At 44.1% G+C, this 25,673-nt stretch overlaps 1 protein-coding gene across 1 annotated transcript in view; it reads left to right on the plus strand.

The window, feature by feature from the left end:
* LOC140687542 (trafficking protein particle complex subunit 9-like) overlaps positions 1 to 25,673 on the plus strand; it is a 518,046-nt gene that overhangs the window by 93,776 nt on the left and 398,597 nt on the right. The window contains exon 4 of the mRNA XM_072944663.1: positions 9,491 to 10,018. Coding sequence (XP_072800764.1) covers positions 9,491 to 9,739 — 249 coding nt within the window. The 3' untranslated portion in view covers positions 9,740 to 10,018. Of the gene's footprint in view, positions 1 to 9,490 lie in introns of the transcript that reaches the window.

The raw sequence follows: 25,673 nt of genomic DNA on the forward strand, positions 1-25,673 counted from the left end.
TTTTCTTTTTGCTTTAGCTGCCAAGAATCTTACAGCTGAATTTCTAGTCAGCCTTTAACACTTGCCCTGACTTCATGGAATCCATTTTTATGAGTTTACCTCCCCCTGGTTTCATTTAAGTATTGAATCTCCATTTTCTCTTCACTCTCATTTTGCCTTTTTGTTGTTATGGTTGTTAAGCTGTGTTTAAAAAATTGTTTAATTTCTCTTTTAGCAGGAGGCTGAAGTAAATAAATATGTAAACAAACATCACACTTAAATGCTTTTATATATTCTAAGCTGTTTAGTAGTTAATTAAAAACCAAATTGAATATTCAAGGGATAACATTTTTAAATTATTTTTTAATTTTTTATAAAGACATAGCTGATTTAAAATATATGTTTCAGGTGTACAATAGATGCTCCATTTATAGTTACTGTAAAACATTGTCTGTATTCCCTGTGTTGTAAGATACATCCCTCTAGAGTGTTTACATTACATGTTGCAGTTTGTATAAGAAATTTGGGTAACGCAGAGTCTGGGACGTGGCTGTGGCTGACCCAGGTTCACGCAAACCCTGCCTGTCAAAGCTCAGGCCTTCACTCCTGTCTGCAGGGGAGCGAGTGGAGGCAGCTCTCATCAGCGCTGACACCACACTCTGAGTGGCAGTGACAGCAGTGACTGTGTGTGGACGTGAAAATTGTTGTTCCAAGAGTTTTACATGCTTTTCTGCATTTAATAATTACAGCCCTCCTGTGAGGAAGGTTTTAAGTTTTTAATGAATAATACATTTTATTTTGATATTGATAGACTTCAAAACTCCGGAAAATTTACAGGAGTAGTACAATATATGCTTAGATACAGTTCACCTTAAAGGGCACTATTTGCCCTTTTGTGACGGGCTTATTTTAGCATAAATTTTCAAAGTTCATTCATATTGTAGCCTGAATCAGTACATTATTCTTTTTGTTTGATAATATCCTTTTCCTTTTTTTTCGTTTTTGGTCTATTTAAAAATATTTTCATTGAAGTCTAGTCAGTTTATAGTGTTGCATCATTTTCTTGTGTACAGCACAAAACTTCAGTTAAATAGGAACATACCTGCATTCATTTTCATATTCTTTTTAAACATAAGTTACTATAAGTTATTAAATATATTCTCCTGTGCTATACAGTATATACTTGCTGTTTATTGTATACATACTCAGCATCTGCAAATCTTGAACTCCCAATTTATTCATTCCACACCCTCTCCCCTCTGGTAACCATAGTTTGGTTTCTATGTCTCTGTGTCTGTTTCTGTTCTGTAGATAAGTTTATCTTTTTGTTCCTTTGTTTTTGTTTTTTGTTTTTTTTTGTTTTAGATTCCACATGTGAGCGATCTCATATGGTATTTTTCTTTCTCTTTCTGGCTTATTTCACTTAGAATGTCATTCTCCTGGTCCATTCATATTGCTGCAAATGGCATTATTTTATTATTATTTTATTGCTGAATAGTAGTCTATTGGACATATATACTACAACCTCTTTATCCAGTCGTCTGTCAGTGGACATTTAGGTTGTTTCCATGTCTTGATATTGTAAATAATGCTGCTGTGAACATTGGGGTGAAAGTGTCTTTTTGAATTACGTTTCCTTTCGGATATATGCCCTGGAGTGGGTTTGCTGTGTCATCTGGGCCCCCAAGGTTTTGTCTTTTGAGGAACCTCTATACAGTTTTCCACAATGGCTCCACCAAACTGCATTCCCACCACAGTGTAGGAGTGTTCCCAATTCTCCACAGCCTCTCCAGCATTTAGTGTCTATGAACTTCTGAATGATGGCTATTCTGACTGGTGAAAGGTGATACTTGTTTGCAGTTTTGATTTGCATTTCTCTGATAATGATATTGAGCATTTTTTCATGTGCCTATTGGCCATTTGTATGTCTTCATTGGAGAAATGTTTCTTTAGGTCTTCTGCCCATTTTTGGATTGAATTGTTTGTTTTTCTATTTTATCAAGTGTAAAAGCTGTTTACATATTCTGGGAATTAAGCCCTTGTCACTTTCATTTAATGCAACTATTTTCTCCCACTCCATAGGTTGTCTTTTTGCTTTAATTTTTGTTTTCTTTTCTGTGCAAAAGCTTGTAAGTTTAATTAGAACCCACTTGTATATTTTTGCTTGTATTTCTATTGCTTGAGTAGACTGCTCTTGGAAAATATTGTTCAGATATATGTCAGATGTTTTGCCTATGTCTTCTTCTAAGAGGTTTATAGTGTCTTGTCTACAGTTTTAAGTCTTTAAGCCATTTTGAATTCATTTTTTTGTATGTTGTGAGGGGGTAGTCTAACTTCATTGATTTACATGCAGCTGTGCAGTTTTCCCTGCACCATTTGCTGAAGAGGCTGTCTTTGCTCAATTGTATGTTCTCACCTCCTTTGTCAAAGATTCAATTACCAAAAGTTTGTGGGACTATTCTTGGTAATTTTGTTTATCCATTCATTGATGGATGGATATTTTTAGTGACTTTTAGCTACTCTGAATGATACTGCTATGAATATTGATGTGCAAGTTTTTGTGAGAATACATTTCCATTCTGTTGGCTGTACAGTTGGCCCACCATATCTGTAGTTTCCACTTCATGGATCCAGATGGCTGATTGCAAAGGGACTTGATCATCCTTGGATTATGGTATCCAGTGTGGGGGGTTCCTGAAACCAAACCCCCGAGGACACTGAAGGATGACTCTACATGTAGGAGTGGAATTGCTCAGCCACATAACTCTAACCTTTTGAGGAAACATCGGGCTCTTCCAAAGAAGCTGCACCATTGCCCCTTTCCAACGGCTGCATATTGAGGGTATCCATTTCTCTGCCTCCTGACTGACACTTGTTATTGTCCATGTTTTGATTATAACCATCCTAGTGAGTTTAAAATGAGATCTCATTTTGATTTTGATTTCGCTAGTGATGCTGACCATCTTTTCAGATGCTTATTGGCCAATTGTGTATCTATTTAAATCCTTGGCAAATTAAAAAATTGGGTCGATTTTCTTTGTATTGTTCAGTTGTCAGCATTTGTTTTATATCCTGGATACTAGTCTCTTATTAGATATATGCTTTGCAAGATTTTTCTCCTATTCTGCAGATTGTCATTTCACTTTAATTTTTTTAAACATTAAAACAATTTCTTTATAGGGGAGGTAATTAGATTTATTCATTTTGTTTTTCTTCCTTAGCACGCACTCTATCATTTGAGCTACCCCTTTCCCCTTTCATTTCACACTCTTGATGTTGTCCTTTGTAACAAATGATTTTAATTTGATGAAGTCCATTTTATCTATTTTGTTTTATCACTTGTGCTCTTGGTATTGTATCTAGGAAGCCATAGCCTATCCTATGACCACAAAGATTCATACTATGTCTTCTTTTAGAAAGTTCATATATTTAGTTTTTACGTTTCTGTCTGTGATCCATTTTGAATTAATATTTGTTATATAAAATACGGGGTCCAGATTCCAGATTCATTCTTTTGCCTTCAGATACCCAGGTGTCTCTGCTCCATTTGTTGGATATACTATACTTTCAATGGAGTGTTGTTGGCACATTTCTGGAAAACTGACTGTAAATGTAAGTTTCCCCCCAGGATTTTTTATTGTGTCTCATAGATTTCTGCATCCAAACTTATGACAGAAGCATAATGACTTGAGTGCTATAGATTTGCTGTAACCTTTGAGTGAGTCCTCCAAATTTGCTCTTCTTTTTCAAGATTGTTTTGGCTGACCTGGGTCCCTTGCTTTCAATATGAATTTTGGGATCAGTTTTTCAATTTTTGCAAAGAAGTCAGCTGGAATTTTGATAGGGATTCCATTAAATATGTAGATTACTTTGGGAAGTCTTAACATTTTTAACAATATTTTCTACCATTGCATGATCATGGGATGCCTTCCATATATGAAGATATTTTAAATTTTTTTTGGTGATACTTCAAAATATTCAATGTACAAATCTTGTAAACTTTTGTTAAATGTATCTCTCATTTTATTTTTTATGCAGTTGTAAATGGAACGGCTTAGCTTCATAAGGGTGGGACTATATATATCAATTTATTTATTTCTAGGATTCCTACATAGCAAATACCCTAGGTTTATATTTGCTACATTGATCTATCCACAATTCTTCCCACCCCCGTGTCATAAGAAACCAAGACCCAGCTTAAGCCATCTGAACACCTATGTGGAAGTGAGAAATGAGACCTTTGGGTGGGGTTTGTGTAGATGATACTGAGATCTTATTCAGGATGGCTTCATCTTAATTTCTTTTAAACAATCCTTTCAGAGTACATAGTCAGATACATTAGGAAAATGCTGTTTTGATGTGCGGAGGAGCTAAGACTATAATTTTCAAGTAATTTCTAGTGAGAGTGTTGTACTTGAAACATAATTTGCATCAATCTTTGAAGATTTATGTTTCAGGAGCTTTGAGTAAATAATACCTGTCTTTATTCAATAACTACAACTAAATGCTCAAGCAACATGTAAGAGTTTGAGCAAACTGCTCCCGCCCCGTAGTGCTGGTTGGTTGCAGCTGTAACTGGAGTCAGCGCTTACCTTGCCCAGTACACTTGTGCTGATCTGCTCAAAACAGTTCGTCCAACAGTTTGTCGGTAGTCTTTTAGACAAAGCCATAAAGCATTGATTTAAGGTTGCTGGAATGTAATCTATTCTTATTAATATTAAGTAAGCACATATTGAGTACTTACTGTATGTTGGGAATTGTCCCTCAGCCTCACATGAATATTACTTCTAATAAAACCTCTCATATTTCCCTGTTATTTGCACTTTACAGATAAGGAGACTGAGGATTAGGTCTTCTCTCTTTTGGGGGGAGCTCATTATCAATGATGGGAAGTTGTAAGGAAAAAGATATTGATTCATCCAGAGAAAATATTTTTCTGAGATTCAGTATTGAAGAAGGTAACCACTGAAGAGGGTGATCATTGTTTGAGTGAGACGAGCCCCGGGTTGTACGGAGTCAGCATCCCTGTCCTGGACGCTGCACGTGTAGAGCTGCGTGGTGGGTGAGGCGGCGCGGCCGCGCAGGGAAAGCGGATGCCGGGCCGTTGGGCTGTGCTCAGGCCCGGTGGGGCTTTCTCCTAAGAGCAGTGGACCGTCATTGACAGATTTTAAGTAGGCTAGTGCGATGCTCTCGTAGATCACTTTTGTCTTGTAGAATGCTTAGAAAAATTTAGAAGGCTCGGCAGGAGGTGATGTGATGAGTCAGAGTAGGGTGGCTGCGAGGTGTAGCAGTGTTCAATTTTCAAGTGATTTTCAGTCCCAGGTTTGTGGCTCAGTAGCCGTGTCACTTTGGATGACACACCCAAGGAAGTGAAACAATTTATCTAATCAATAGAAGCAGTGATGTACCGAACTCCCAGGACTGCTGTGTAGATCCAGTGAGATAACGTGTGCACAGTGTGCAGCATGGTCCCCAGCACAGAGTCAGTGCTGAGGGAGTGCCAGTGAGTACCTGGTAGGACAGGTGTGGGTGGTGGATCTCGTTGACTGAGGAAATTTGCCCCTGAAGGAGGGGTCTTGTCACATCTGTGAGTGATTGGCCTGAGCTGGGAGAGGCAGGGAGACCTTGCCCCCGACCAAGGGCCCTGGGCAGGATGGCTATGGGAGGAACACCGTGAAGTTAGCTCTTTGCAGGTGGAGTTGGAGGTGCCCTTGAGACATCTAAGTGCAGTGTCACAATCACAGAAGTGGTCTGGTCCCGGGCTGTGCATTTTCCTGCTGAGATATTGATCTCTGAACGCGAAGACATACTTTACAGGACAAGTGAATAGTAGTATCATCTCTCATCAAAGCTCACATCTCTTTATTCATCACTCACTTTGCTAATTGGGTACTTACAGAACACACTTCACTGTCCTCCCCTGGGCTCAGGCTCCACAGAAAAGAGCTGGTGAGTCTCCCTCTTTTCCAGAAGAAGACACACTTAGCTGGTAGACTTCTATACCTCGCCAGACTTAGAATTTTAGGTTGTTGATTTAATTCTATTTTCTGTTGGTCATCTCCTGACAGGAGAGACGTTTTACCTCATGGTCAGTTTTCAATTAGCTGTTACTGAGAATTGCTGGTCTGATCCATAGTGTATTTATTCTATTAACTTTGTAGAGTACTTATCATTTTTCTGTCTTTGCTCTTTAATTTTGTTTGCCCCTTCAATTTTCTATCTTATTTGGGACCTTATTTTATTTTTTAATTAAAAAATGTCTATTAGCAGTTAACAAAACAAAAGCAAAGAAAAAATGCACATGATAGCTAAATTTAGAAAATATCTTGTGTGTTTTCTGTCTCAGCAATGGAGGGTTCTAGAAACTCGTGAAAAGCTTCATTACATAAGTTCCTTTAAATTCTGATTAAGAAATAAAACCTTCCTTCCTCATCTTTCAAGCTGCACAGCTAATTGTCAAGAAAGTGAGGGGAAATTCTCAGAAGCCAAGACAAACCAGAAAGCAGGGATTCTGGGAGATACGTGAGCCTTAGAAGCCCTGGGGTGCCGGTTGGCTCCTGAACTGAGTTTCAGTTGCCCTGGCAGGAGGGCAGGAGGTGAGCCTGTGGCCTCTCACACTGGGAGTTGGATGGCTGTTCTTATATAAGGCCAAACACATCCTGAGAATCCTGCTTTATAAAAGGTTGAATTAGAAAGAAAAGAATAAAAGCATTCCTCAAGGCAAGGAAGTAAGGAAAGTAAAATTTTTTGGAAGCGGGAAAAATAACATATCCAAAGTAAGGATTTAGTTTAAAGCTGTTCTGGCATGAGAGTGACCACAAACCCATGGCAGAAAATCACAGCTCCTCCCGGAAAGAGAAGGTGTGTTTTGAATGAATCAGTGGACAGCCATTCTGAAAAAGGCCTCCAGAGTCTTCTGGATCAAGATACTGGACTCAAACACCTCCCTCCCATGGTCTCATTTAAATAACCAGAAAGGTTTTAAAGGAAAGAAGCCATAATCATAGTTCTATTTATTGACATTACTTTATGCTAGGAATTCAAAGGTGACTATGGAGTTGTCTCCTCTTTTATGGACCTTACTTTCTATTTGACATAGTTGGGGAACTTGGTGGAGGGTGGTGTTAGTATGTTGCAATTAACCAGGAGAGGAGTTTAAGAAAGCAGTGAAGGGTTGGTGACATTTTTCGCTGAGGACAGTCCTGTTCAGTTGGCTTGTAATTACAGGCTCGTTGAGTTGTCACTGGAGGGAATTAATCTTAAGGAATTTGGACTTAGCTCAGGCCTCTTCAGAATGGACAAGTGAACCTGGAGAAAGACAGTCAAATCTGTGCAGACATTGAAGTTCACTTCAACATGTGGTATCCATGAGCCAAAGATAGGACTAGTAGGCAGCACTTCTTGAGGACAGAGGAGTGGTTTTTAAGGTTCTTCAAGAATGAATCCCAAGGTACCGGGATGGCCAGTTGTCAAACTGTGACTTTGCTCTTTGGACGGTGTATCCACCAAGGGTATTGGCCGTTTATAAGTTTCCATTTCTCCTTAATACATGTCAGGTTATGAGGACGTGGGCATAAACGTTTCACACCTTGTCAAGGTGACTTTGGGTACCTGCCTAGAATCATGGGCACAGTTGCGGCTGCGTCATACATCTTGCCGCACATCCCGCTCCCCGGCTCCGTGATCACGGCAGAGTGGTTCCTTATTGAGCTGTCCATCTCCTCTGTGACATCGTAACCAAACAAAAGATTGGAGAGTATTAGCTTGGCTTTTTTCTTTTCTAACATTCCCTTCAAATTATGATGACTGATAGTGGACCCAGTTACGTTTGCAGATGATTTACAAGTAGGGCTGTCAGTACAAACCTTGTAATCCCCGCTGTGTGATCTAGAGAAGAAAGTTACACTCTTTCCAAATTGTTTTGATGCACTTATGTGGGAAAATGATGTATGTTTGAATATGTATTTCCTCTCTTACTCATCATGGCTAGAGATGAATATTTGTAGACATGGAATGAGTACTCTGTATTTGAACTGTATGGTCCCCTAAATTCTCCCCAGCTTTTTAAAGTCATCACTGGAGTGCTACCTCCAGAGTGCCGCAAAGCATCCAACACTGCCTGCTCTTCGGACACTGTAAGTTTCCAAGTTGGAGAAGGCTGCTGGCTGGTGAGGCAATCTCTCGCACATCTCTGGTTGGGTCATGTGAGCTGAGAACACAAGAATTGGCAGACAGTAACTAACCACGATCACGTCCATTTCTGGAACACTCATGGAGGATTTTACACCTATGCTAGTGGAATACGTTATTTCATTTAGTTTTCCCAAAAATCATAATTAGATTTTATCACCTGTATTAAAAAGGAAACTGTCAAAGCGAGTGACGTGCAGACTTTGGACTGGAACACGGGTCTTTCTGATCCCTGTCTCTGTTCCCTCCCCGGCCTATCCTTGCAAATGACCAGGAGACTCTTCCTCTGTCTTGAGTTTCCCTCTGATGTTACCACTCTCTTTGTTTCTAAGAGAGGAAAACAAGTCTAAACTTACTTTCCAGTTGGAAATGGAATGGAGAGTTAACGTTGGAAGCCGGGAGAATCTGTCCTGTGATGAAGTGGTCTCCGAGCCACTTCCACTGGGATGTCACATCACTGTCTGGGCCCCTTGCTCAGCCTGTGCACAGGTGACAGCGCAGTTGTGCCGAGCAGTCCTCCCGGACAGGGCAGTGGGTTGGAAATGAGTTTGGGGATTTGGTTTCATTACACAAGTTCCTGAGGGCCTTGACCTGGCACTTCGAGTGGGAGCATTCCCTGTCCCACAGACTGTGCTCTGGGCCCGTGCAGACCTGACGTGGCCTCAGCCTGAGTCTCAGGGCCCGTGGTGATGAGGAGCATTTTAGCCCAGGGTCTGTCGGAGGCTCTGAGACTACTGGGCTGTGGGACTTTGTCCAGGATGATAATAATTCCTCCCTGAGTTTCAGATTTCCTTGCCTGTGAGCCGGGGTAGTAGTTGTTTCTGAGATGAGTGTAATGATTCAGTAATGGGCGCAGCGTGTGCTGACAGGTAGCTGGGTGCTTTAGGAGCAGAAGTCGCAATCACTCTGTCAGCCTCTCCCTGTGCGCTCTGTGCTTTGAGAAGTTGTGTGTTTGGTGAAAGTCCCGCCCAGACCCTAGGGTCTAGATGAACTGTTGTTCCTTTACTTTCCCTTCCTTTTCCTCTTTCCCTTCTCTGTGTCCCATGTTTAGGTAGCAGATTCCTCTATTTCAGGGAATACGGGCTTTTCTAGTAAAGGGACAGGTGGAATGCGGAGAGGTGGGGCCCAGAGGGGGTCTGGAGTGTCTGCACAGTGCTGCTTCCCTGCGTTTCTGCATCCGATCCCATCAGTGCACTAAGTCAGCCTTCCTCTTCCTTCCTGTGTCATCGGGTCTCTGTTTTAAGGGAAAACCATTTTTATGGGTCTTTTTTCACTTACGTGTTTCATTCAGATGCTTGTTGCTTTTCTCCCTGTGCTTCAGCGTTCCGAGGAGAAAATTCAGCCGTGCAGCATCCTCTCCGAGCTCTACGAGTTGATCGGCTTCCACTGCAAGTCCACCTTCTTCAAGCGGGTGGCCCCCGTGCGGCACGCGGCCCCCGGCATCCCGGAGCCTGGCGGGAAGGCCTGCTCCCGACTCCTCCTGCGGACACTTCCTGGCTACAGTCTGTCACTGGACTTGCAGGACTTCAGCAAATGTGTTGGAACTAAAACATTGCTTCAGCCCCATTAACCATGCCTGGTTTGGGCCCTGCTGTCCTGCCTCATCAGGGTGAATCTTGATTCATTTAGAACAGGGCTCAGCAGACTTTTCCTTTCAAGGGCTTGGGGGTAAATATTTCAGGGTCTGAAAACCTCCTGATCTCTGGTGCAGCTGCTCAGCTCTACTGTTTAGATGCCAGAACAGCCAGATAGTCCACACACCCATAGAGCTTTATTAACAGCGGTGGCTGGGGCTGGATTGGGTGTATGAACTGCAGTTTGCCCCCACAGCCTCCTCAATATTGACACCTGCACCAGAGTGTACATTTGTGACAATGGGTGAACCTACACTGACATGTCATCATCACCCATAGCCCATAGTTGACACTAGGATTTACACATTGTGTTGTGCACTCTGTGGGTTTGGACAGATGTACAATGACATGTATCCACCATCACAGCATCATACAGAGTCGTGTGTCTTAGTGACCTTAAAATGCTCCGTGCTGCACCTCATTCATTGCTCTTTCCCCTCTAGCCTCTGGCAGCCACTGATCTTTCAGTCTCTGTGTTTTTCCCTTTCCCAGAACACCATACAGTTGGAATCAGACAGTTGCTGAAACTTCCCAGATTGGCTTCTTTCACTTGGTAATATGCATTTAAGGTTCCTCCATGTCTTTTCATTCCTTGATAACTCATTTCATTTTAGCACCAAATAATAGTCCATTTTCTGGCGGGACCACAGTTTATTTATCCATTCACCTACTGAAGAAGAGCTTAGTTGCTTCTGAATCCTGTTGAGTATGAATAAAGCTGCTATTAACATCTGTATGCAGATTTGTGTGTGAACATAAGTTTCCATTTCATCGAGTAAACACCAAGGAGCACAGTTGCCGGATCATATGTTAGAATTACGTCTAGCTCTGTAAAAAATTGCCAGACCGTCTTCCAAAGTACCTGGGCCATTTATCATTCCCACCAACAATGCATTATAATTTCTGGTGCTCCACATCCTCACCAGCATTCGGTGCTGTCAGTGTTCTGCATTTTGGCAGTTCTGACAGGTGTGCAGTGGTATCTCGCTGTTTCAGTCTGCATCCCCTTGATGACAGGTGCTGTGGAGCATCTTTCCAAAGGCTTCTTTGGCATCCAGATTTCTTCTTTGATGAGGTGTGTGTTCAGGCATTTTGCTCATTTTTTAATCAGGTTATTCATCCTTCTTGTTGAGTGTAAAGAAATTTTGGTATATTCTGGATTTCAGCCCTTTATCAGTGTGTCCCTGCCCTTCACCTTCAGTGCCAGAGTTGTCCTTTGGGTCTCAGTGGAGTGTCAGATCTTCAAAGAGATTCCCTGTCTTCCCTCAGCCTAAATACTGTCCTTGTATTTTTCACTTTCAGTGACTCATTTTGTTCTTTTTAAATAGCATTTCCCATAATTTGTAAGTATATTAAAGACAAAAGGGCAATGATTGAACACCGCCTGCCCCACCAGGCTGTGTGCCCTGTGAGAGCAGAGGCCCTGTCCCCACTCACCGTTTCCCATGACAGCACATGGCACATGTCCATGTAAAAGTGTGTAACGTGGGGCCAAACCTGATGAGCAGCTATGACGACATGTGTTGTCTACCATTTCTTGAGTAGACTTTGTTTCTGATCTTAATTATTAAATCATATGAATGAAACATGGTTGTTTTGAAAAATAAAACAACAAAGCACACCTCAATGTGATTGGTAATTTCTACTTAGATTTCTGACCCAGGAGGGGATGTTCACCATCATTTTGTGGAGGAGGTTGGGAAGGTAAAGTAAGAGAGTGAGATCAAATAAAGTAAAAATGATAACAGTCAGTTGGCTTTATTTTCACTGAAATAAAAGTTATTTTAAACCCTATCTCAGCTGTTGTCCTGTTGTTTTAAACATTTCTCATAGAATTAAATGGAAGCCCACTAAACCCTGAAAGGGAAACTGTGTGCTCAGGTCCTGAAAATTGTTTATGTCTATTTCTTGAGATACAAATTTCCCTGCTGGTTACAGAAATACGAGGCGGGAACACAACAGTGCACTGCATGTGTCTGCCGGCTTCACGGGCTGCTCAGTGTCAATTTCATTTTCTTGGGTTGCAGTTTAGGACGGATTTCCATGAGAAATATTGCTCAGACTTTTCCTGAATGAAGGATTGAATTTTCCACAGGAAATATTATGAAACAGAGTGACAAGGCACAAGGGTTTCCCATAAAGGAATAGTTGATATAATAAACTCTCACTATGGTGAATACTTTTAATAAAAGCAAGTTGAAAATTTTATCAATAGGTCAAATGGCACATATCCGTCTGAAGAAAAAAGATGCAAATTTTATAGAAGAAGTGGTTTGAATCAAGTAGAAATTATGATTTCTACACTATTTGTTGTAAGAACTTATACTCAGTCTTATCATAATTGCCGGTGGTAGGAAGTGGATCATTATTTATTTATTAAAAAAAATTCACAAGGTGCTATTTGCCCCATTCTTGATGCAGCAGTCCTGTGGTTAGATAAGTTCGGACATTTAGGAAACTTAGCTAGGTTTTCCGGACATTGATTTCAGCCACTTTATATTTACTACAATCTCTTCTTTTGTGTCGGCATATGGTCCATACATAAATATGGGGAGGAACAACCTCCAACTCGGTTTTACAGTGCAAATCGCATGAAATTCAAACCGGCACTAGGAAACAGACTGAGAAACCACAGTAAGGGTTTCTCCTGCAACCCGTTCCCTTTGTGCTGGATGAACGAACGTCTCTCCACATGCTCAGTTCTGAGAGATAAGTGTGTGTGAAAGCCGTCCTTCACCTAGCTTGAAGGGAACACAAAGTTTCTTTTCAGTTGCCAACTCCACTCCATACATATATATGGGGAGGTACAAGCTCCAACTCTGTTTTACAGTGAAAACGGCAGGCACTTCAAACCGGCACTAGGAAACAGACTGAGAAACCAGAGTAAGGGTTTCTCCTGCAACCCGTTCCCTTTGTGCTGGATGAACGAACGTCTCTCCACATGCTCAGTTCTGAGAGATAAGTGTGTGTGAAAGCCGTCCTTCACCTATCTTGAAGGGAACACAAAGTTTCTTTTCAGTTGCCAACTCTACTCCATACATATATATGGGGAGGTACAAGCTCCAACTCGGTTTTACAGTGAAAACGGCAGGCAATTCAAACCGGCACGAAGAAACAGACTGAGAAACCAGAGTAAGGGTTTCTCCTGCAACCTGTTCCCTTTGTGCTGGATGAACGAACGTCTCTCCACATGCTCAGTTCTGAGAGATAAGTGTGTGTGAAAGCCGTCCTTCACCTAGCTTGAAGGGAACACAAAGTTTCTTTTCAGTTGCCAACTCCACTACGTACATATATATGGGGAGGTACAAGCTCCAACTCGGTTTTACAGTGAAAACGGCAGGCACTTCAAACCGGCACTAGGAAACCGACTCAGAATCCAGAGTAAGGGTTTCTCCTGCAACCCGTTCCCTTTGTGCTGGATGAACGAACGTCTCTCCACGTACTCAGTTCTGAGAGATAAGTGTGTGTGAAAGCCGTCCTTCACCTAGCTTGAAGGGAACACAAAGTTTCTTTTCAGTTGCCAACTCCACTCCATACATATATATGGGGAGGTACAAGCTCCAACTCGGTTTTACAGTGAAAACAGCAGGCACTTCAAACCGGCACTAGGAAACAGACTGAGAAACCAGAGTAAGGGTTTCTCCTGCAACCCGTTCCCTTTGTGCTGGATGAACGAACGTCTCTCCACGTGCTCAGTTCTGAGAGATAAGTGTGTGTGAAAGCCGTCCTTCACCTAGCATGAAGGGAACACAAAGTTTCTTTTCAGTTGCCAACTCCACTCCATACATATATATGGGGAGGTACAAGCTCCAACTCGGTTTTACAGTGAAAACGGCAGGCACTTCAAACCGGCACTAGGAAACAGACTGAGAAACCAGAGTAAGGGTTTCTCCTGCAACCCGTTCCCTTTGTGCTGGATGAACGAACGTCTCTCCACATGCTCAGTTCTGAGAGATAAGTGTGTGTGAAAGCCGTCCTTCACCTAGCTTGAAGGGAACACAAAGTTTCTTTTCAGTTGCCAACTCCACTCCATACATATATATGGGGAGGTACAAGCTCCAACTCGGTTTTACAGTGAAAACGGCAGGCACTTCAAACCGGCACTAAGAAACAGACTGAGAAACCAGAGTAAGGGTTTCTCCTGCAACCCGTTCCATTTGTGCTGGATGAACGAACGTCTCTCCACATGCTCAGTTCTGAGAGATAAGTGTGTGTGAAAGCCGTCCTTCACCTAGCTTGAAGGGAACACAAAGTTTCTTTTCAGTTGCCTACTCCACTCCATACATATATATGGGGAGGTACAAGCTCCAACTCGGTTTTACAGTGAAAACGGCAGGCACTTCAAACCGGCACTAGGAAACAGACTGAGAAACCAGAGTAAGGGTTTCTCCTGCAACCCGTTCCCTTTGTGCTGGATGAACGAACGTCTCTCCACATGCTCAGTTCTGAGAGATAAGTGTGTGTGAAAGCCGTCCTTCACCTATCTTGAAGGGAACACAAAGTTTCTTTTCAGTTGCCAACTCCACTCCGTACATATATATGGGGAGGTAAAAGCTCCAACTCGGTTTTACAGTGAAAACGGCAGGCACTTCAAACCGGCACTAGGAAACCGACTCAGAATGCAGAGTAAGGGTTTCTCCTGCAACCCGTTCCCTTTGTGCTGGATGAACGAACGTCTCTCCACATGCTCAGTTCTGAGAGGTAAGTGTGTGTGAAAGCCGTCCTTCACCTAGCTTGAAGGGAACACAAAGTTTCTTTTCAGTTGCCAACTCCATTCCATACATATATATGGGGAGGTACAAGCTCCAACTCGGTTTTACAGTGAAAACGGCAGGCACTTCAAACCGGCACTAGGAAACAGACTGAGAAACCAGAGTAAGGGTTTCTCCTGCAACCCGTTCCCTTTGTGCTGGATGAACGAATGTCTCCCCACATGCTCAGTTCTGAGAGATAAGTGTGTGTGAAAGCCGTCCTTCACCTAGCTTGAAGGGAACACAAAGTTTCTTTTCAGTTGCCAACTCCACTCCATACATATATATGGGGAGGTACAAGCTCCAACTCGGTTTTACAGTGAAAACGGCAGGCACTTCAAACCGGCACTAGGAAACAGACTGAGAAACCAGAGTAAGGGTTTCTCCTGCAACCCGTTCCCTTTGTGCTGGATGAACGAACGTCTCTCCACATGCTCAGTTCTGAGAGATAAGTGTGTGTGAAAGCCGTCCTTCACCTAGCTTGAAGGGAACACAAAGTTTCTTTTCAGTTGCCTACTCCACTCCATACATATATATGGGGAGGTACAAGCTCCAACTCGGTTTTACAGTGAAAACGGCAGGCACTTCAAACCGGCACTAGGAAACAGACTGAGAAACCAGAGTAAGGGTTTCTCCTGCAACCCGTTCCCTTTGTGCTGGATGAACGAACGTCTCTCCACATGCTCAGTTCTGAGAGATAAGTGTGTGTGAAAGCCGTCCTTCACCTAGCTTGAAGGGAACACAAAGTTTCTTTCCAGTTGCCAACTCCACTCCATACATATATATGGGGAGGTACAAGCTCCAACTCGGTTTTACAGTGAAAATGGCAGGCACTTCAAACCGGCACTAGGAAACAGACTGAGAAACCAGAGTAAGGGTTTCTCCTGCAACCCGTTCCCTTTGTGCTGGATGAACGAACGTCTCTCCACATGCTCAGTTCTGAGAGATAAGAGTGTGTGAAAGCCGTCCTTCACCTAGCTTGAAGGGAACACAAAGTTTCTTTTCAGTTGCCAACTCCACTCCATACATATATATGGGGAGGTACAAGCTCCAACTCGGTTTTACAGTGAAAACGGCAGGCACTTCAAACCGGCACTAAGAAACAGACTGAGAAACCAGAGTAAGGGTTTCCCTGCAACCTGTTCCCTTTGTGCTGGATGAACGAAGGTCTCTCCACATACTCAGGTCTGAGAGATAAATGAGTGTGAAAGCCGTCCTTCACCTAGCTTGAAGGGAACACAAAGTTTCTTTTCAGTTGCCAAATCCACTCCATACATATATATGGGGAGGTACAAGCTCCAACTCGGTTTTACAGTGAAAACGGCAGGCACTTCAAACCGGCACTAGGAAACAGACTGAGAAACCAGAGTAAGGGTTTCTCCTGCAACCCGTTCCCTTTGTGCTGGATGAACGAACGTCTCTCCACATGCTCAGTTCTGAGAGATAAGTGTGTGTGAAAGCCGTCCTTCACCTATCTTGAAGGGAACACAAAGTTTCTTTTCAGTTGCCAACTCCACTCCATACATATATATGGGGAGGTACAAGCTCCAACTCGGTTTTACAGTGAAAACGGCAGGCACTTCAAACCGGCACTAAGAAACAGACTGAGAAACCAGAGTAAGGGTTTCTCCTGCAACCTGTTCCCTTTGTGCTGGATGAACGAAGGTCTCTCCAAATACTCAGGTCTGAGAGATAAATGAGTGTGAAAGCCGTCCTTCACCTAGCTTGAAGGGAACACAAAGTTTCTTTTCAGTTGCCAACTCCACTCCATACATATATATGGGGAGGTACAAGCTCCAACTCGGTTTTACAGTGAAAACGGCAGGCACTTCAAACCGGCACTAGGAAACAGACTGAGAAACCAGAGTAAGGGTTTCTCCTGCAACCCGTTCCCTTTGTGCTGGATGAACGAACGTCTCTCCACATGCTCAGTTCTGAGAGATAAGTGTGTGTGAAAGCCGTCCTTCACCTATCTTGAAGGGAACACAAAGTTTCTTTTCAGTTGCCAACTCCACTCCGTACATATATATGGGGAGGTAAAAGCTCCAACTCGGTTTTACAGTGAAAACGGCAGGCACTTCAAACCGGCACTAGGAAACCGACTCAGAATGCAGAGTAAGGGTTTCTCCTGCAACCCGTTCCCTTTGTGCTGGATGAACGAACGTCTCTCCACATGCTCAGTTCTGAGAGGTAAGTGTGTGTGAAAGCCGTCCTTCACCTAGCTTGAAGGGAACACAAAGTTTCTTTTCAGTTGCCAACTCCATTCCATACATATATATGGGGAGGTACAAGCTCCAACTCGGTTTTACAGTGAAAACGGCAGGCACTTCAAACCGGCACTAGGAAACAGACTGAGAAACCAGAGTAAGGGTTTCTCCTGCAACCCGTTCCCTTTGTGCTGGATGAACGAATGTCTCCCCACATGCTCAGTTCTGAGAGATAAGTGTGTGTGAAAGCCGTCCTTCACCTAGCTTGAAGGGAACACAAAGTTTCTTTTCAGTTGCCAACTCCACTCCATACATATATATGGGGAGGTACAAGCTCCAACTCGGTTTTACAGTGAAAACGGCAGGCACTTCAAACCGGCACTAGGAAACAGACTGAGAAACCAGAGTAAGGGTTTCTCCTGCAACCCGTTCCCTTTGTGCTGGATGAACGAACGTCTCTCCACATGCTCAGTTCTGAGAGATAAGTGTGTGTGAAAGCCGTCCTTCACCTAGCTTGAAGGGAACACAAAGTTTCTTTTCAGTTGCCTACTCCACTCCATACATATATATGGGGAGGTACAAGCTCCAACTCGGTTTTACAGTGAAAACGGCAGGCACTTCAAACCGGCACTAGGAAACAGACTGAGAAACCAGAGTAAGGGTTTCTCCTGCAACCCGTTCCCTTTGTGCTGGATGAACGAACGTCTCTCCACATGCTCAGTTCTGAGAGATAAGTGTGTGTGAAAGCCGTCCTTCACCTAGCTTGAAGGGAACACAAAGTTTCTTTCCAGTTGCCAACTCCACTCCATACATATATATGGGGAGGTACAAGCTCCAACTCGGTTTTACAGTGAAAATGGCAGGCACTTCAAACCGGCACTAGGAAACAGACTGAGAAACCAGAGTAAGGGTTTCTCCTGCAACCCGTTCCCTTTGTGCTGGATGAACGAACGTCTCTCCACATGCTCAGTTCTGAGAGATAAGAGTGTGTGAAAGCCGTCCTTCACCTAGCTTGAAGGGAACACAAAGTTTCTTTTCAGTTGCCAACTCCACTCCATACATATATATGGGGAGGTACAAGCTCCAACTCGGTTTTACAGTGAAAACGGCAGGCACTTCAAACCGGCACTAAGAAACAGACTGAGAAACCAGAGTAAGGGTTTCCCTGCAACCTGTTCCCTTTGTGCTGGATGAACGAAGGTCTCTCCACATACTCAGGTCTGAGAGATAAATGAGTGTGAAAGCCGTCCTTCACCTAGCTTGAAGGGAACACAAAGTTTCTTTTCAGTTGCCAAATCCACTCCATACATATATATGGGGAGGTACAAGCTCCAACTCGGTTTTACAGTGAAAACGGCAGGCACTTCAAACCGGCACTAGGAAACAGACTGAGAAACCAGAGTAAGGGTTTCTCCTGCAACCCGTTCCCTTTGTGCTGGATGAACGAACGTCTCTCCACATGCTCAGTTCTGAGAGATAAGTGTGTGTGAAAGCCGTCCTTCACCTATCTTGAAGGGAACACAAAGTTTCTTTTCAGTTGCCAACTCCACTCCATACATATATATGGGGAGGTACAAGCTCCAACTCGGTTTTACAGTGAAAACGGCAGGCACTTCAAACCGGCACTAAGAAACAGACTGAGAAACCAGAGTAAGGGTTTCTCCTGCAACCTGTTCCCTTTGTGCTGGATGAACGAAGGTCTCTCCAAATACTCAGGTCTGAGAGATAAATGAGTGTGAAAGCCGTCCTTCACCTAGCTTGAAGGGAACACAAAGTTTCTTTTCAGTTGCCAACTCCACTCCATACATATATATGGGGAGGTACAAGCTCCAACTCGGTTTTACAGTGAAAACGGCAGGCACTTCAAACCGGCACTAGGAAACCGACTCAGAATCCAGAGTAAGGGTTTCTCCTGCAACCCGTTCCCTTTGTGCTGGATGAACGAACGTCTCTCCACATGCTCAGTTCTGAGAGATAAGTGTGTGTGAAAGCCGTCCTTCACCTAGCTTGAAGGGAACACAAAGTTTCTTTTCAGTTGCAAACTCCACTCCATACATATATATGGGGAGGTACAAGCTCCAACTCGGTTTTACAGTGAAAACGGCAGGCACTTCAAACCGGCACTAGGAAACAGACTGAGAAACCACAGTAAGGGTTTCTCCTGCAACCCGTTCCCTTTGTGCTGGATGAACGAACGTCTCTCCACAAGCTCAGTTCTGAGAGATAAGTGTGTGTGAAAGCCGTCCTTCACCTAGCTTGAAGGGAACACAAAGTTTCTTTTCAGTTGCCAACTCCACTCCATACATATATATGGGGAGGTACAAGCTCCAACTCGGTTTTACAGTGAAAACGGCAGGCACTTCAAACCGGCACTAGGAAACAGACTGAGAAACCAGAGTAAGGGATCTCCTGGAACCCGTTCCCTTTGTGCTGGATGAACGAACGTCTCTCCACATGCTCAGTTCTGAGAGATAAGTGTGTGTGAAAGCCGTCCTTCACCTAGCTTGAAGGGAACACAAAGTTTCTTTTCAGTTGCCAACTCCACTCCATACATATATATGGGGAGGTACAAGCTCCAACTCGATTTTACAGTGAAAACGGCAGGCACTTCAAACCGGCACTAGGAAACAGACTGAGAAACCAGAGTAATGGTTTCTCCTGCAACCCGTTCCATTTGTGCTGGATGAACGAACGTCTCTCCACATGCTCAGTTCTGAGAGATAAGTGTGTGTGAAAGCCGTCCTTCACCTAGCTTGAAGGGAACACAAAGTTTCTTTTCAGTTGCCAACTCCACTCCATACATATATATGGGGAGGTACAAGCTCCAACTCGGTTTTACAGTGAAAACGGCAGGCACTTCAAACCGGCACTAAGAAACACACTGAGAAACCAGAGTAAGGGATTCTCCTGCAACCTTTTCCCTTTGTGCTGGATGAACGAAGGTCTCTCCACATACTCAGGTCTGAGAGATAAATGAGTGTGAAAGCCGTCCTTCACCTAGCTTGAAGGGAACACAAAGTTTCTTTTCAGTTGCCAACTCCACTCCATACATATATATGGCGAGGTAAAAGCTCCAACACGGTTTTACAGTGAAAACGGCAGGCACTTCAAACCGGCACTAGGAAACCGACTCAGAATCCAGAGTAAGGGTTTCTCCTGCAACCCGTTCCCTTTGTGCTGGATGAACGAACGTCTCTCCACATGCTCAGTTCTGAGAGATAAGTGTGTGTGAAAGCCGTCCTTCACCTAGCTTGAAGGGAACACAAAGTTTATTTTCAGTTGCCAACTCCATTCCATACATATATATGGGGAGGTACAAGCTCCAACTCGATTTTACAGTGAAAACGGCAGGCACTTCAAACCGGCACTAGGAAACAGACTGAGAAACCAGAGTAAGGGTTTCTCCTGCAACCCGTTGCTTTTGAGCTGGATGAACGAAGGTCTCTCCACATACTCAGCTCTGAGAGATAAATGAGTGTGAAAGCCGTCCTTCACCTAGCTTGAAGGGATCACAAAGTTTCTTTTCAGTTGCCAACTCCACTCCATACATATATATGGGGAGGTACAAGCTCCAACTCGGTTTTACAGTGAAAACGGCAGGCACTTCAAACCGGCACTAGGAAACAGACTGAGAAACCAGAGTAAGGGTTTCTCCTGCAACCCGTTCCCCTTCTGCTGGATGAACGAACGTCTCTCCACATGCTCATTTCTGAGAGATAAGTGTGTGTGAAAGCCGTCCTTCACCTAGCTTGAAGGGAACACAAGGTTTCTTTTCAGTTGCCTACTCCACTCCATACATATATATGGGGAGGTACAAGCTCCAACTCGGTTTTACAGTGAAAACGGCAGGCACTTCAAACCGGCACTAGGAAACAGACTGAGAAACCAGAGTAAGGGTTTCTCCTGCAACCCGTTCCCTTTGTGCTGGATGAACGAACGTCTCTCCACATGCTCAGTTCTGAGAGATAAGTGTGTGTGAAAGCCGTCCTTCACCTAGCTTGAAGGGAACACAAAGTTTCTTTTCAGTTGCCAACTCCACTCCATACATATATATGGGGAGGTACAAGCTCCAACTCGGTTTTACAGTGAAAACGGCAGGCACTTCAAACCGGCACTAGGAAACAGACTGAGAAACCACAGTAAGGGTTTCTCCTGCAACCCGTTCCCTTTGTGCTGGATGAACGAACGTATCTCCACATGCTCAGTTCTGAGAGATAAGTGTGTGTGAAAGCCGTCCTTCACCTAGCTTGAAGGGAACACAAAGTTTCTTTTCAGTTGCCAACTCCACTCCATACATATATATGGGGAGGTACAAGCTCCAACTCGGTTTTACAGTGAAAACGGCAGGCACTTCAAACCGGCATTAGGAAACAGACTGAGAAACCAGAGTAAGGGATCTCCTGCAACCCTTTCCCTTTGTGCTGGATGAACGAACGTCTCTCCACATGCTCATTTCTGAGAGATAAGTGTGTGTGAAAGCCGTCCTTCACCTAGCTTGAAGGGAACACAAAGTTTCTTTTCAGTTGCCAACTCCACTCCATACATATATATGGGGAGGTACAAGCTCCAACTCGGTTTTACAGTGAAAACGGCAGGCACTTCAAACCGGCACTAGGAAACAGACTGAGAAACCAGAGTAATGGTTTCTCCTGCAACCCGTTCCATTTGTGCTGGATGAACGAACGTCTCTCCACATGCTCAGTTCTGAGAGATAAGTGTGTGTGAAAGCCGTCCTTCACCTAGCTTGAAGGGAACACAAAGTTTCTTTTCAGTTGCCAACTCCACTACATACATATATATGGGGAGGTACAAGCTCCAACTCGGTTTTACAGTGAAAACGGCAGGCACTTCAAACCGGCACTAAGAAACACACTGAGAAACCAGAGTAAGGGTTTCTCCTGCAACCTGTTCCCTTTGTGCTGGATGAACGAAGGTCTCTCCACATACTCAGGTCTGAGAGATAAATGAGTGTGAAAGCCGTCCTTCACCTAGCTTGAAGGGAACACAAAGTTTCTTTTCAGTTGCCAACTCCACTCCGTACATATATATGGGGAGGTACAAGCTCCAACTCGGTTTTACAGTGAAAACGGCAGGCACTTCAAACCGGCACTAGGAAACCGACTCAGAATCCAGAGTAAGGGTTTCTCCTGCAACCCGTTCCCTTTGTGCTGGATGAACGAACGTCTCTCCACATGCTCAGTTCTGAGAGATAAGTGTGTGTGAAAGCCGTCCTTCACCTAGCTTGAAGGGAACACAAAGTTTCTTTTCAGTTGCCAACTCCATTCCATACATATATATGGGGAGGTACAAGCTCCAACTCGGTTTTACAGTGAAAACGGCAGGCACTTCAAACCGGCACTAGGAAACAGACTGAGAAACCAGAGTAAGGGTTTCTCCTGCAACCCGTTGCTTTTGTGCTGGATGAACGAAGGTCTCTCCACATACTCAGTTCTGAGAGATAAATGAGTGTGAAAGCCGTCCTTCACCTAACTTGAAGGGATCACAAAGTTTCTTTTCAGTTGCCAACTCCACTCCATACATATATATGGGGAGGTACAAGCTCCAACTCGGTTTTACAGTGAAAACGGCAGGCACTTCAAACCGGCACTAGGAAGCAGACTGAGAAACCACAGTAAGGGTTTCTCCTGCAACCCGTTCCCTTTCTGCTGGATGAACGAACGTCTCTCCACATGCTCAGTTCTGAGAGATAAGTGTGTGTGAAAGCCGTCCTTCACCTAGCTTGAAGGGAACAAAAAGTTTCTTTTCAGTTGCCAACTCCATTCCATACATATATATGGGGAGGTACAAGCTCCAACTCGGTTTTACAGTGAAAACGGCAGGCACTTCAAACCGGCACTAGGAAACAGACTGAGAAACCAGAGTAAGGGATTCTCCTGCAACCCGTTCCCTTTGTGCTGGATGAACGAATGTCTCCCCACATGCTCAGTTCTGAGAGATAAGTGTGTGTGAAAGCCGTCCTTCACCTAGCTTGAAGGGAACACAAAGTTTCTTTTCAGTTGCCTACTCCACTCCATACATATATATGGGGAGGTACAAGCTCCAACTCGGTTTTACAGTGAAAACGGCAGGCACTTCAAACCGGCACTAGGAAACAGACTGAGAAACCAGAGTAAGGGTTTCTCCTGCAACCCGTTCCCTTTGTGCTGGATGAACGAACGTCTCTCCACATGCTCAGTTCTGAGAGATAAGTGTGTGTGAAAGCCGTCCTTCACCTAGCTTGAAGGGAACACAAAGTTTCTTTTCAGTTGCCAACTCCACTCCATACATATATATGGGGAGGTACAAGCTCCAACTCGGTTTTACAGTGAAAACGGCAGGCACTTCAAACCGGCACTAGGAAACAGACTGAGAAACCACAGTAAGGGTTTCTCCTGCAACCCGTTCCCTTTGTGCTGGATGAACGAACGTCTCTCCACATGCTCAGTTCTGAGAGATAAGTGTGTGTGAAAGCCTTCCTTCACCTAGCTTGAAGGGATCACAAAGTTTCTTTTCAGTTGCCAACTCCACTCCATACATATATATGGGGAGGTACAAGCTCCAACTCAGTTTTACAGTGAAAACGGCAGGCACTTCAAACCGGCACTAGGAAACAGACTGAGAAACCAGAGTAAGGGTTTCTCCTGCAACCCGTTCCCTTTGTGCTGGATGAACGAAGGTCTCTCCACATACTCAGGTCTGAGAGATAAATGAGTGTGAAAGCCGTCCTTCACCTAGCTTGAAGGGAACACAAAGTTTCTTTTCAGTTGCCAACTCCACTCCATACATATATATGGGGCGGTAAAAGCTCCAACACGGTTTTACAGTGAAAACGGCAGGCACTTCAAACCGGCACTAGGAAACCGACTCAGAATCCAGAGTAAGGGTTTCTCCTGCAACCCGTTCCCTTTGTGCTGGATGAACGAACGTCTCTCCACATGCTCAGTTCTGAGAGATAAGTGTGTGTGAAAGCCGTCCTTCACCTAGCTTGAAGGGAACACAAAGTTTCTTTTCAGTTGCCAACTCCATTCCATACATATATATGGGGAGGTACAAGCTCCAACTCGGTTTTACAGTGAAAGCGGCAGGCACTTTAAACCGGCACTAAGAAACAGACTGAGAAACCAGAGTAAGTGTTTCTCCTGCAACCTGTTCCCTTTGTGCTGGATGAACGAAGGTGTCTCCACATACTCAGGTCTGAGAGATAAATGAGTGTGAAAGCCGTCCTTCACCTAGCTTGAAGGGAACACAAAGTTTCTTTTCAGTTGCCAACTCCACTCCATACATATATATGGGGAGGGACAAGCTCCAACTCGGTTTTACAGTGAAAACGGCAGGCACTTCAAACCGGCACTAGGAAACAGACTGAGAAACCACAGTAAGGGTTTCTCCTGCAACCCGTTCCCTTTGTGCTGGATGAACGAACGTCTCTCCACATGCTCAGTTCTGAGAGATAAGTGTGTGTGAAAGCCGTCCTTCACCTAGCTTGAAGGGAACACAAAGTTTCTTTTCAGTTGCCTACTCCACTCCATACATATATATGGGGAGGTACAAGCTCCAACTCGGTTTTACAGTGAAAACGGCAGGCACTTCAAACCGGCACTAGGAAACAGACTGAGAAACCAGAGTAAGGGTTTCTCCTGCAACCCGTTCCCTTTGTGCTGGATGAAAGAACGTCTCTCCACATGCTCAGTTCTGAGAGATAAGTGTGTGTGAAAGCCGCCTTCACCTAGCTTGAAGGGAACACAAAGTTTCTTTTCAGTTGCCAACTCCACTCCATACATATATATGGGGAGGTACAAGCTCCAACTCGGTTTTACAGTGAAAACGGCAGGCACTTCAAACCGGCACTAGGAAACAGACTGAGAAACCAGAGTAAGGGTTTCTCCTGCAACCCGTTCCCTTTGTGCTGGATGAACGAACGTCTCTCCACATGCTCAGTTCTGAGAGATAAGTGTGTGTGAAAGCCGACTTCACCTAGCTTGAAGGGAACACAAAGTTTCTTTTCAGTTGCCAACTCCACTCCATACATATATATGGGGAGGTACAAGCTCCAACTCGGTTTTACAGTGAAAACGGCAGGCACTTCAAACCGGCATTAGGAAACAGACTGAGAAACCAGAGTAAGGGATCTCCTGCAACCCTTTCCCTTTGTGCTGGATGAACGAACGTCTCTCCACATGCTCATTTCTGAGAGATAAGTGTGTGTGAAAGCCGTCCTTCACCTAGCTTGAAGGGAACACAAAGTTTCTTTTCAGTTGCCAACTCCACTCCATACATATATATGGGGAGGTACAAGCTCCAACTCGGTTTTACAGTGAAAACGGCAGGCACTTCAAACCGGCACTAGGAAACAGACTGAGAAACCAGAGTAATGGTTTCTCCTGCAACCCGTTCCATTTGTGCTGGATGAACGAACGTCTCTCCACATGCTCAGTTCTGAGAGATAAGTGTGTGTGAAAGCCGTCCTTCACCTAGCTTGAAGGGAACACAAAGTTTCTTTTCAGTTGCCAACTCCACTACATACATATATATGGGGAGGTACAAGCTCCAACTCGGTTTTACAGTGAAAACGGCAGGCACTTCAAACCGGCACTAAGAAACACACTGAGAAACCAGAGTAAGGGTTTCTCCTGCAACCTGTTCCCTTTGTGCTGGATGAACGAAGGTCTCTCCACATACTCAGGTCTGAGAGATAAATGAGTGTGAAAGCCGTCCTTCACCTAGCTTGAAGGGAACACAAAGTTTCTTTTCAGTTGCCAACTCCACTCCGTACATATATATGGGGAGGTACAAGCTCCAACTCGGTTTTACAGTGAAAACGGCAGGCACTTCAAGCCGGCACTAGGAAACCGACTCAGAATCCAGAGTAAGGGTTTCTCCTGCAACCCGTTCCCTTTGTGCTGGATGAACGA

Source organism: Vicugna pacos, chromosome 20 (genome assembly GCF_048564905.1).
Source record: "Vicugna pacos chromosome 20, VicPac4, whole genome shotgun sequence".
NCBI classification, from domain to species: Eukaryota; Metazoa; Chordata; class Mammalia; order Artiodactyla; family Camelidae; genus Vicugna; species Vicugna pacos.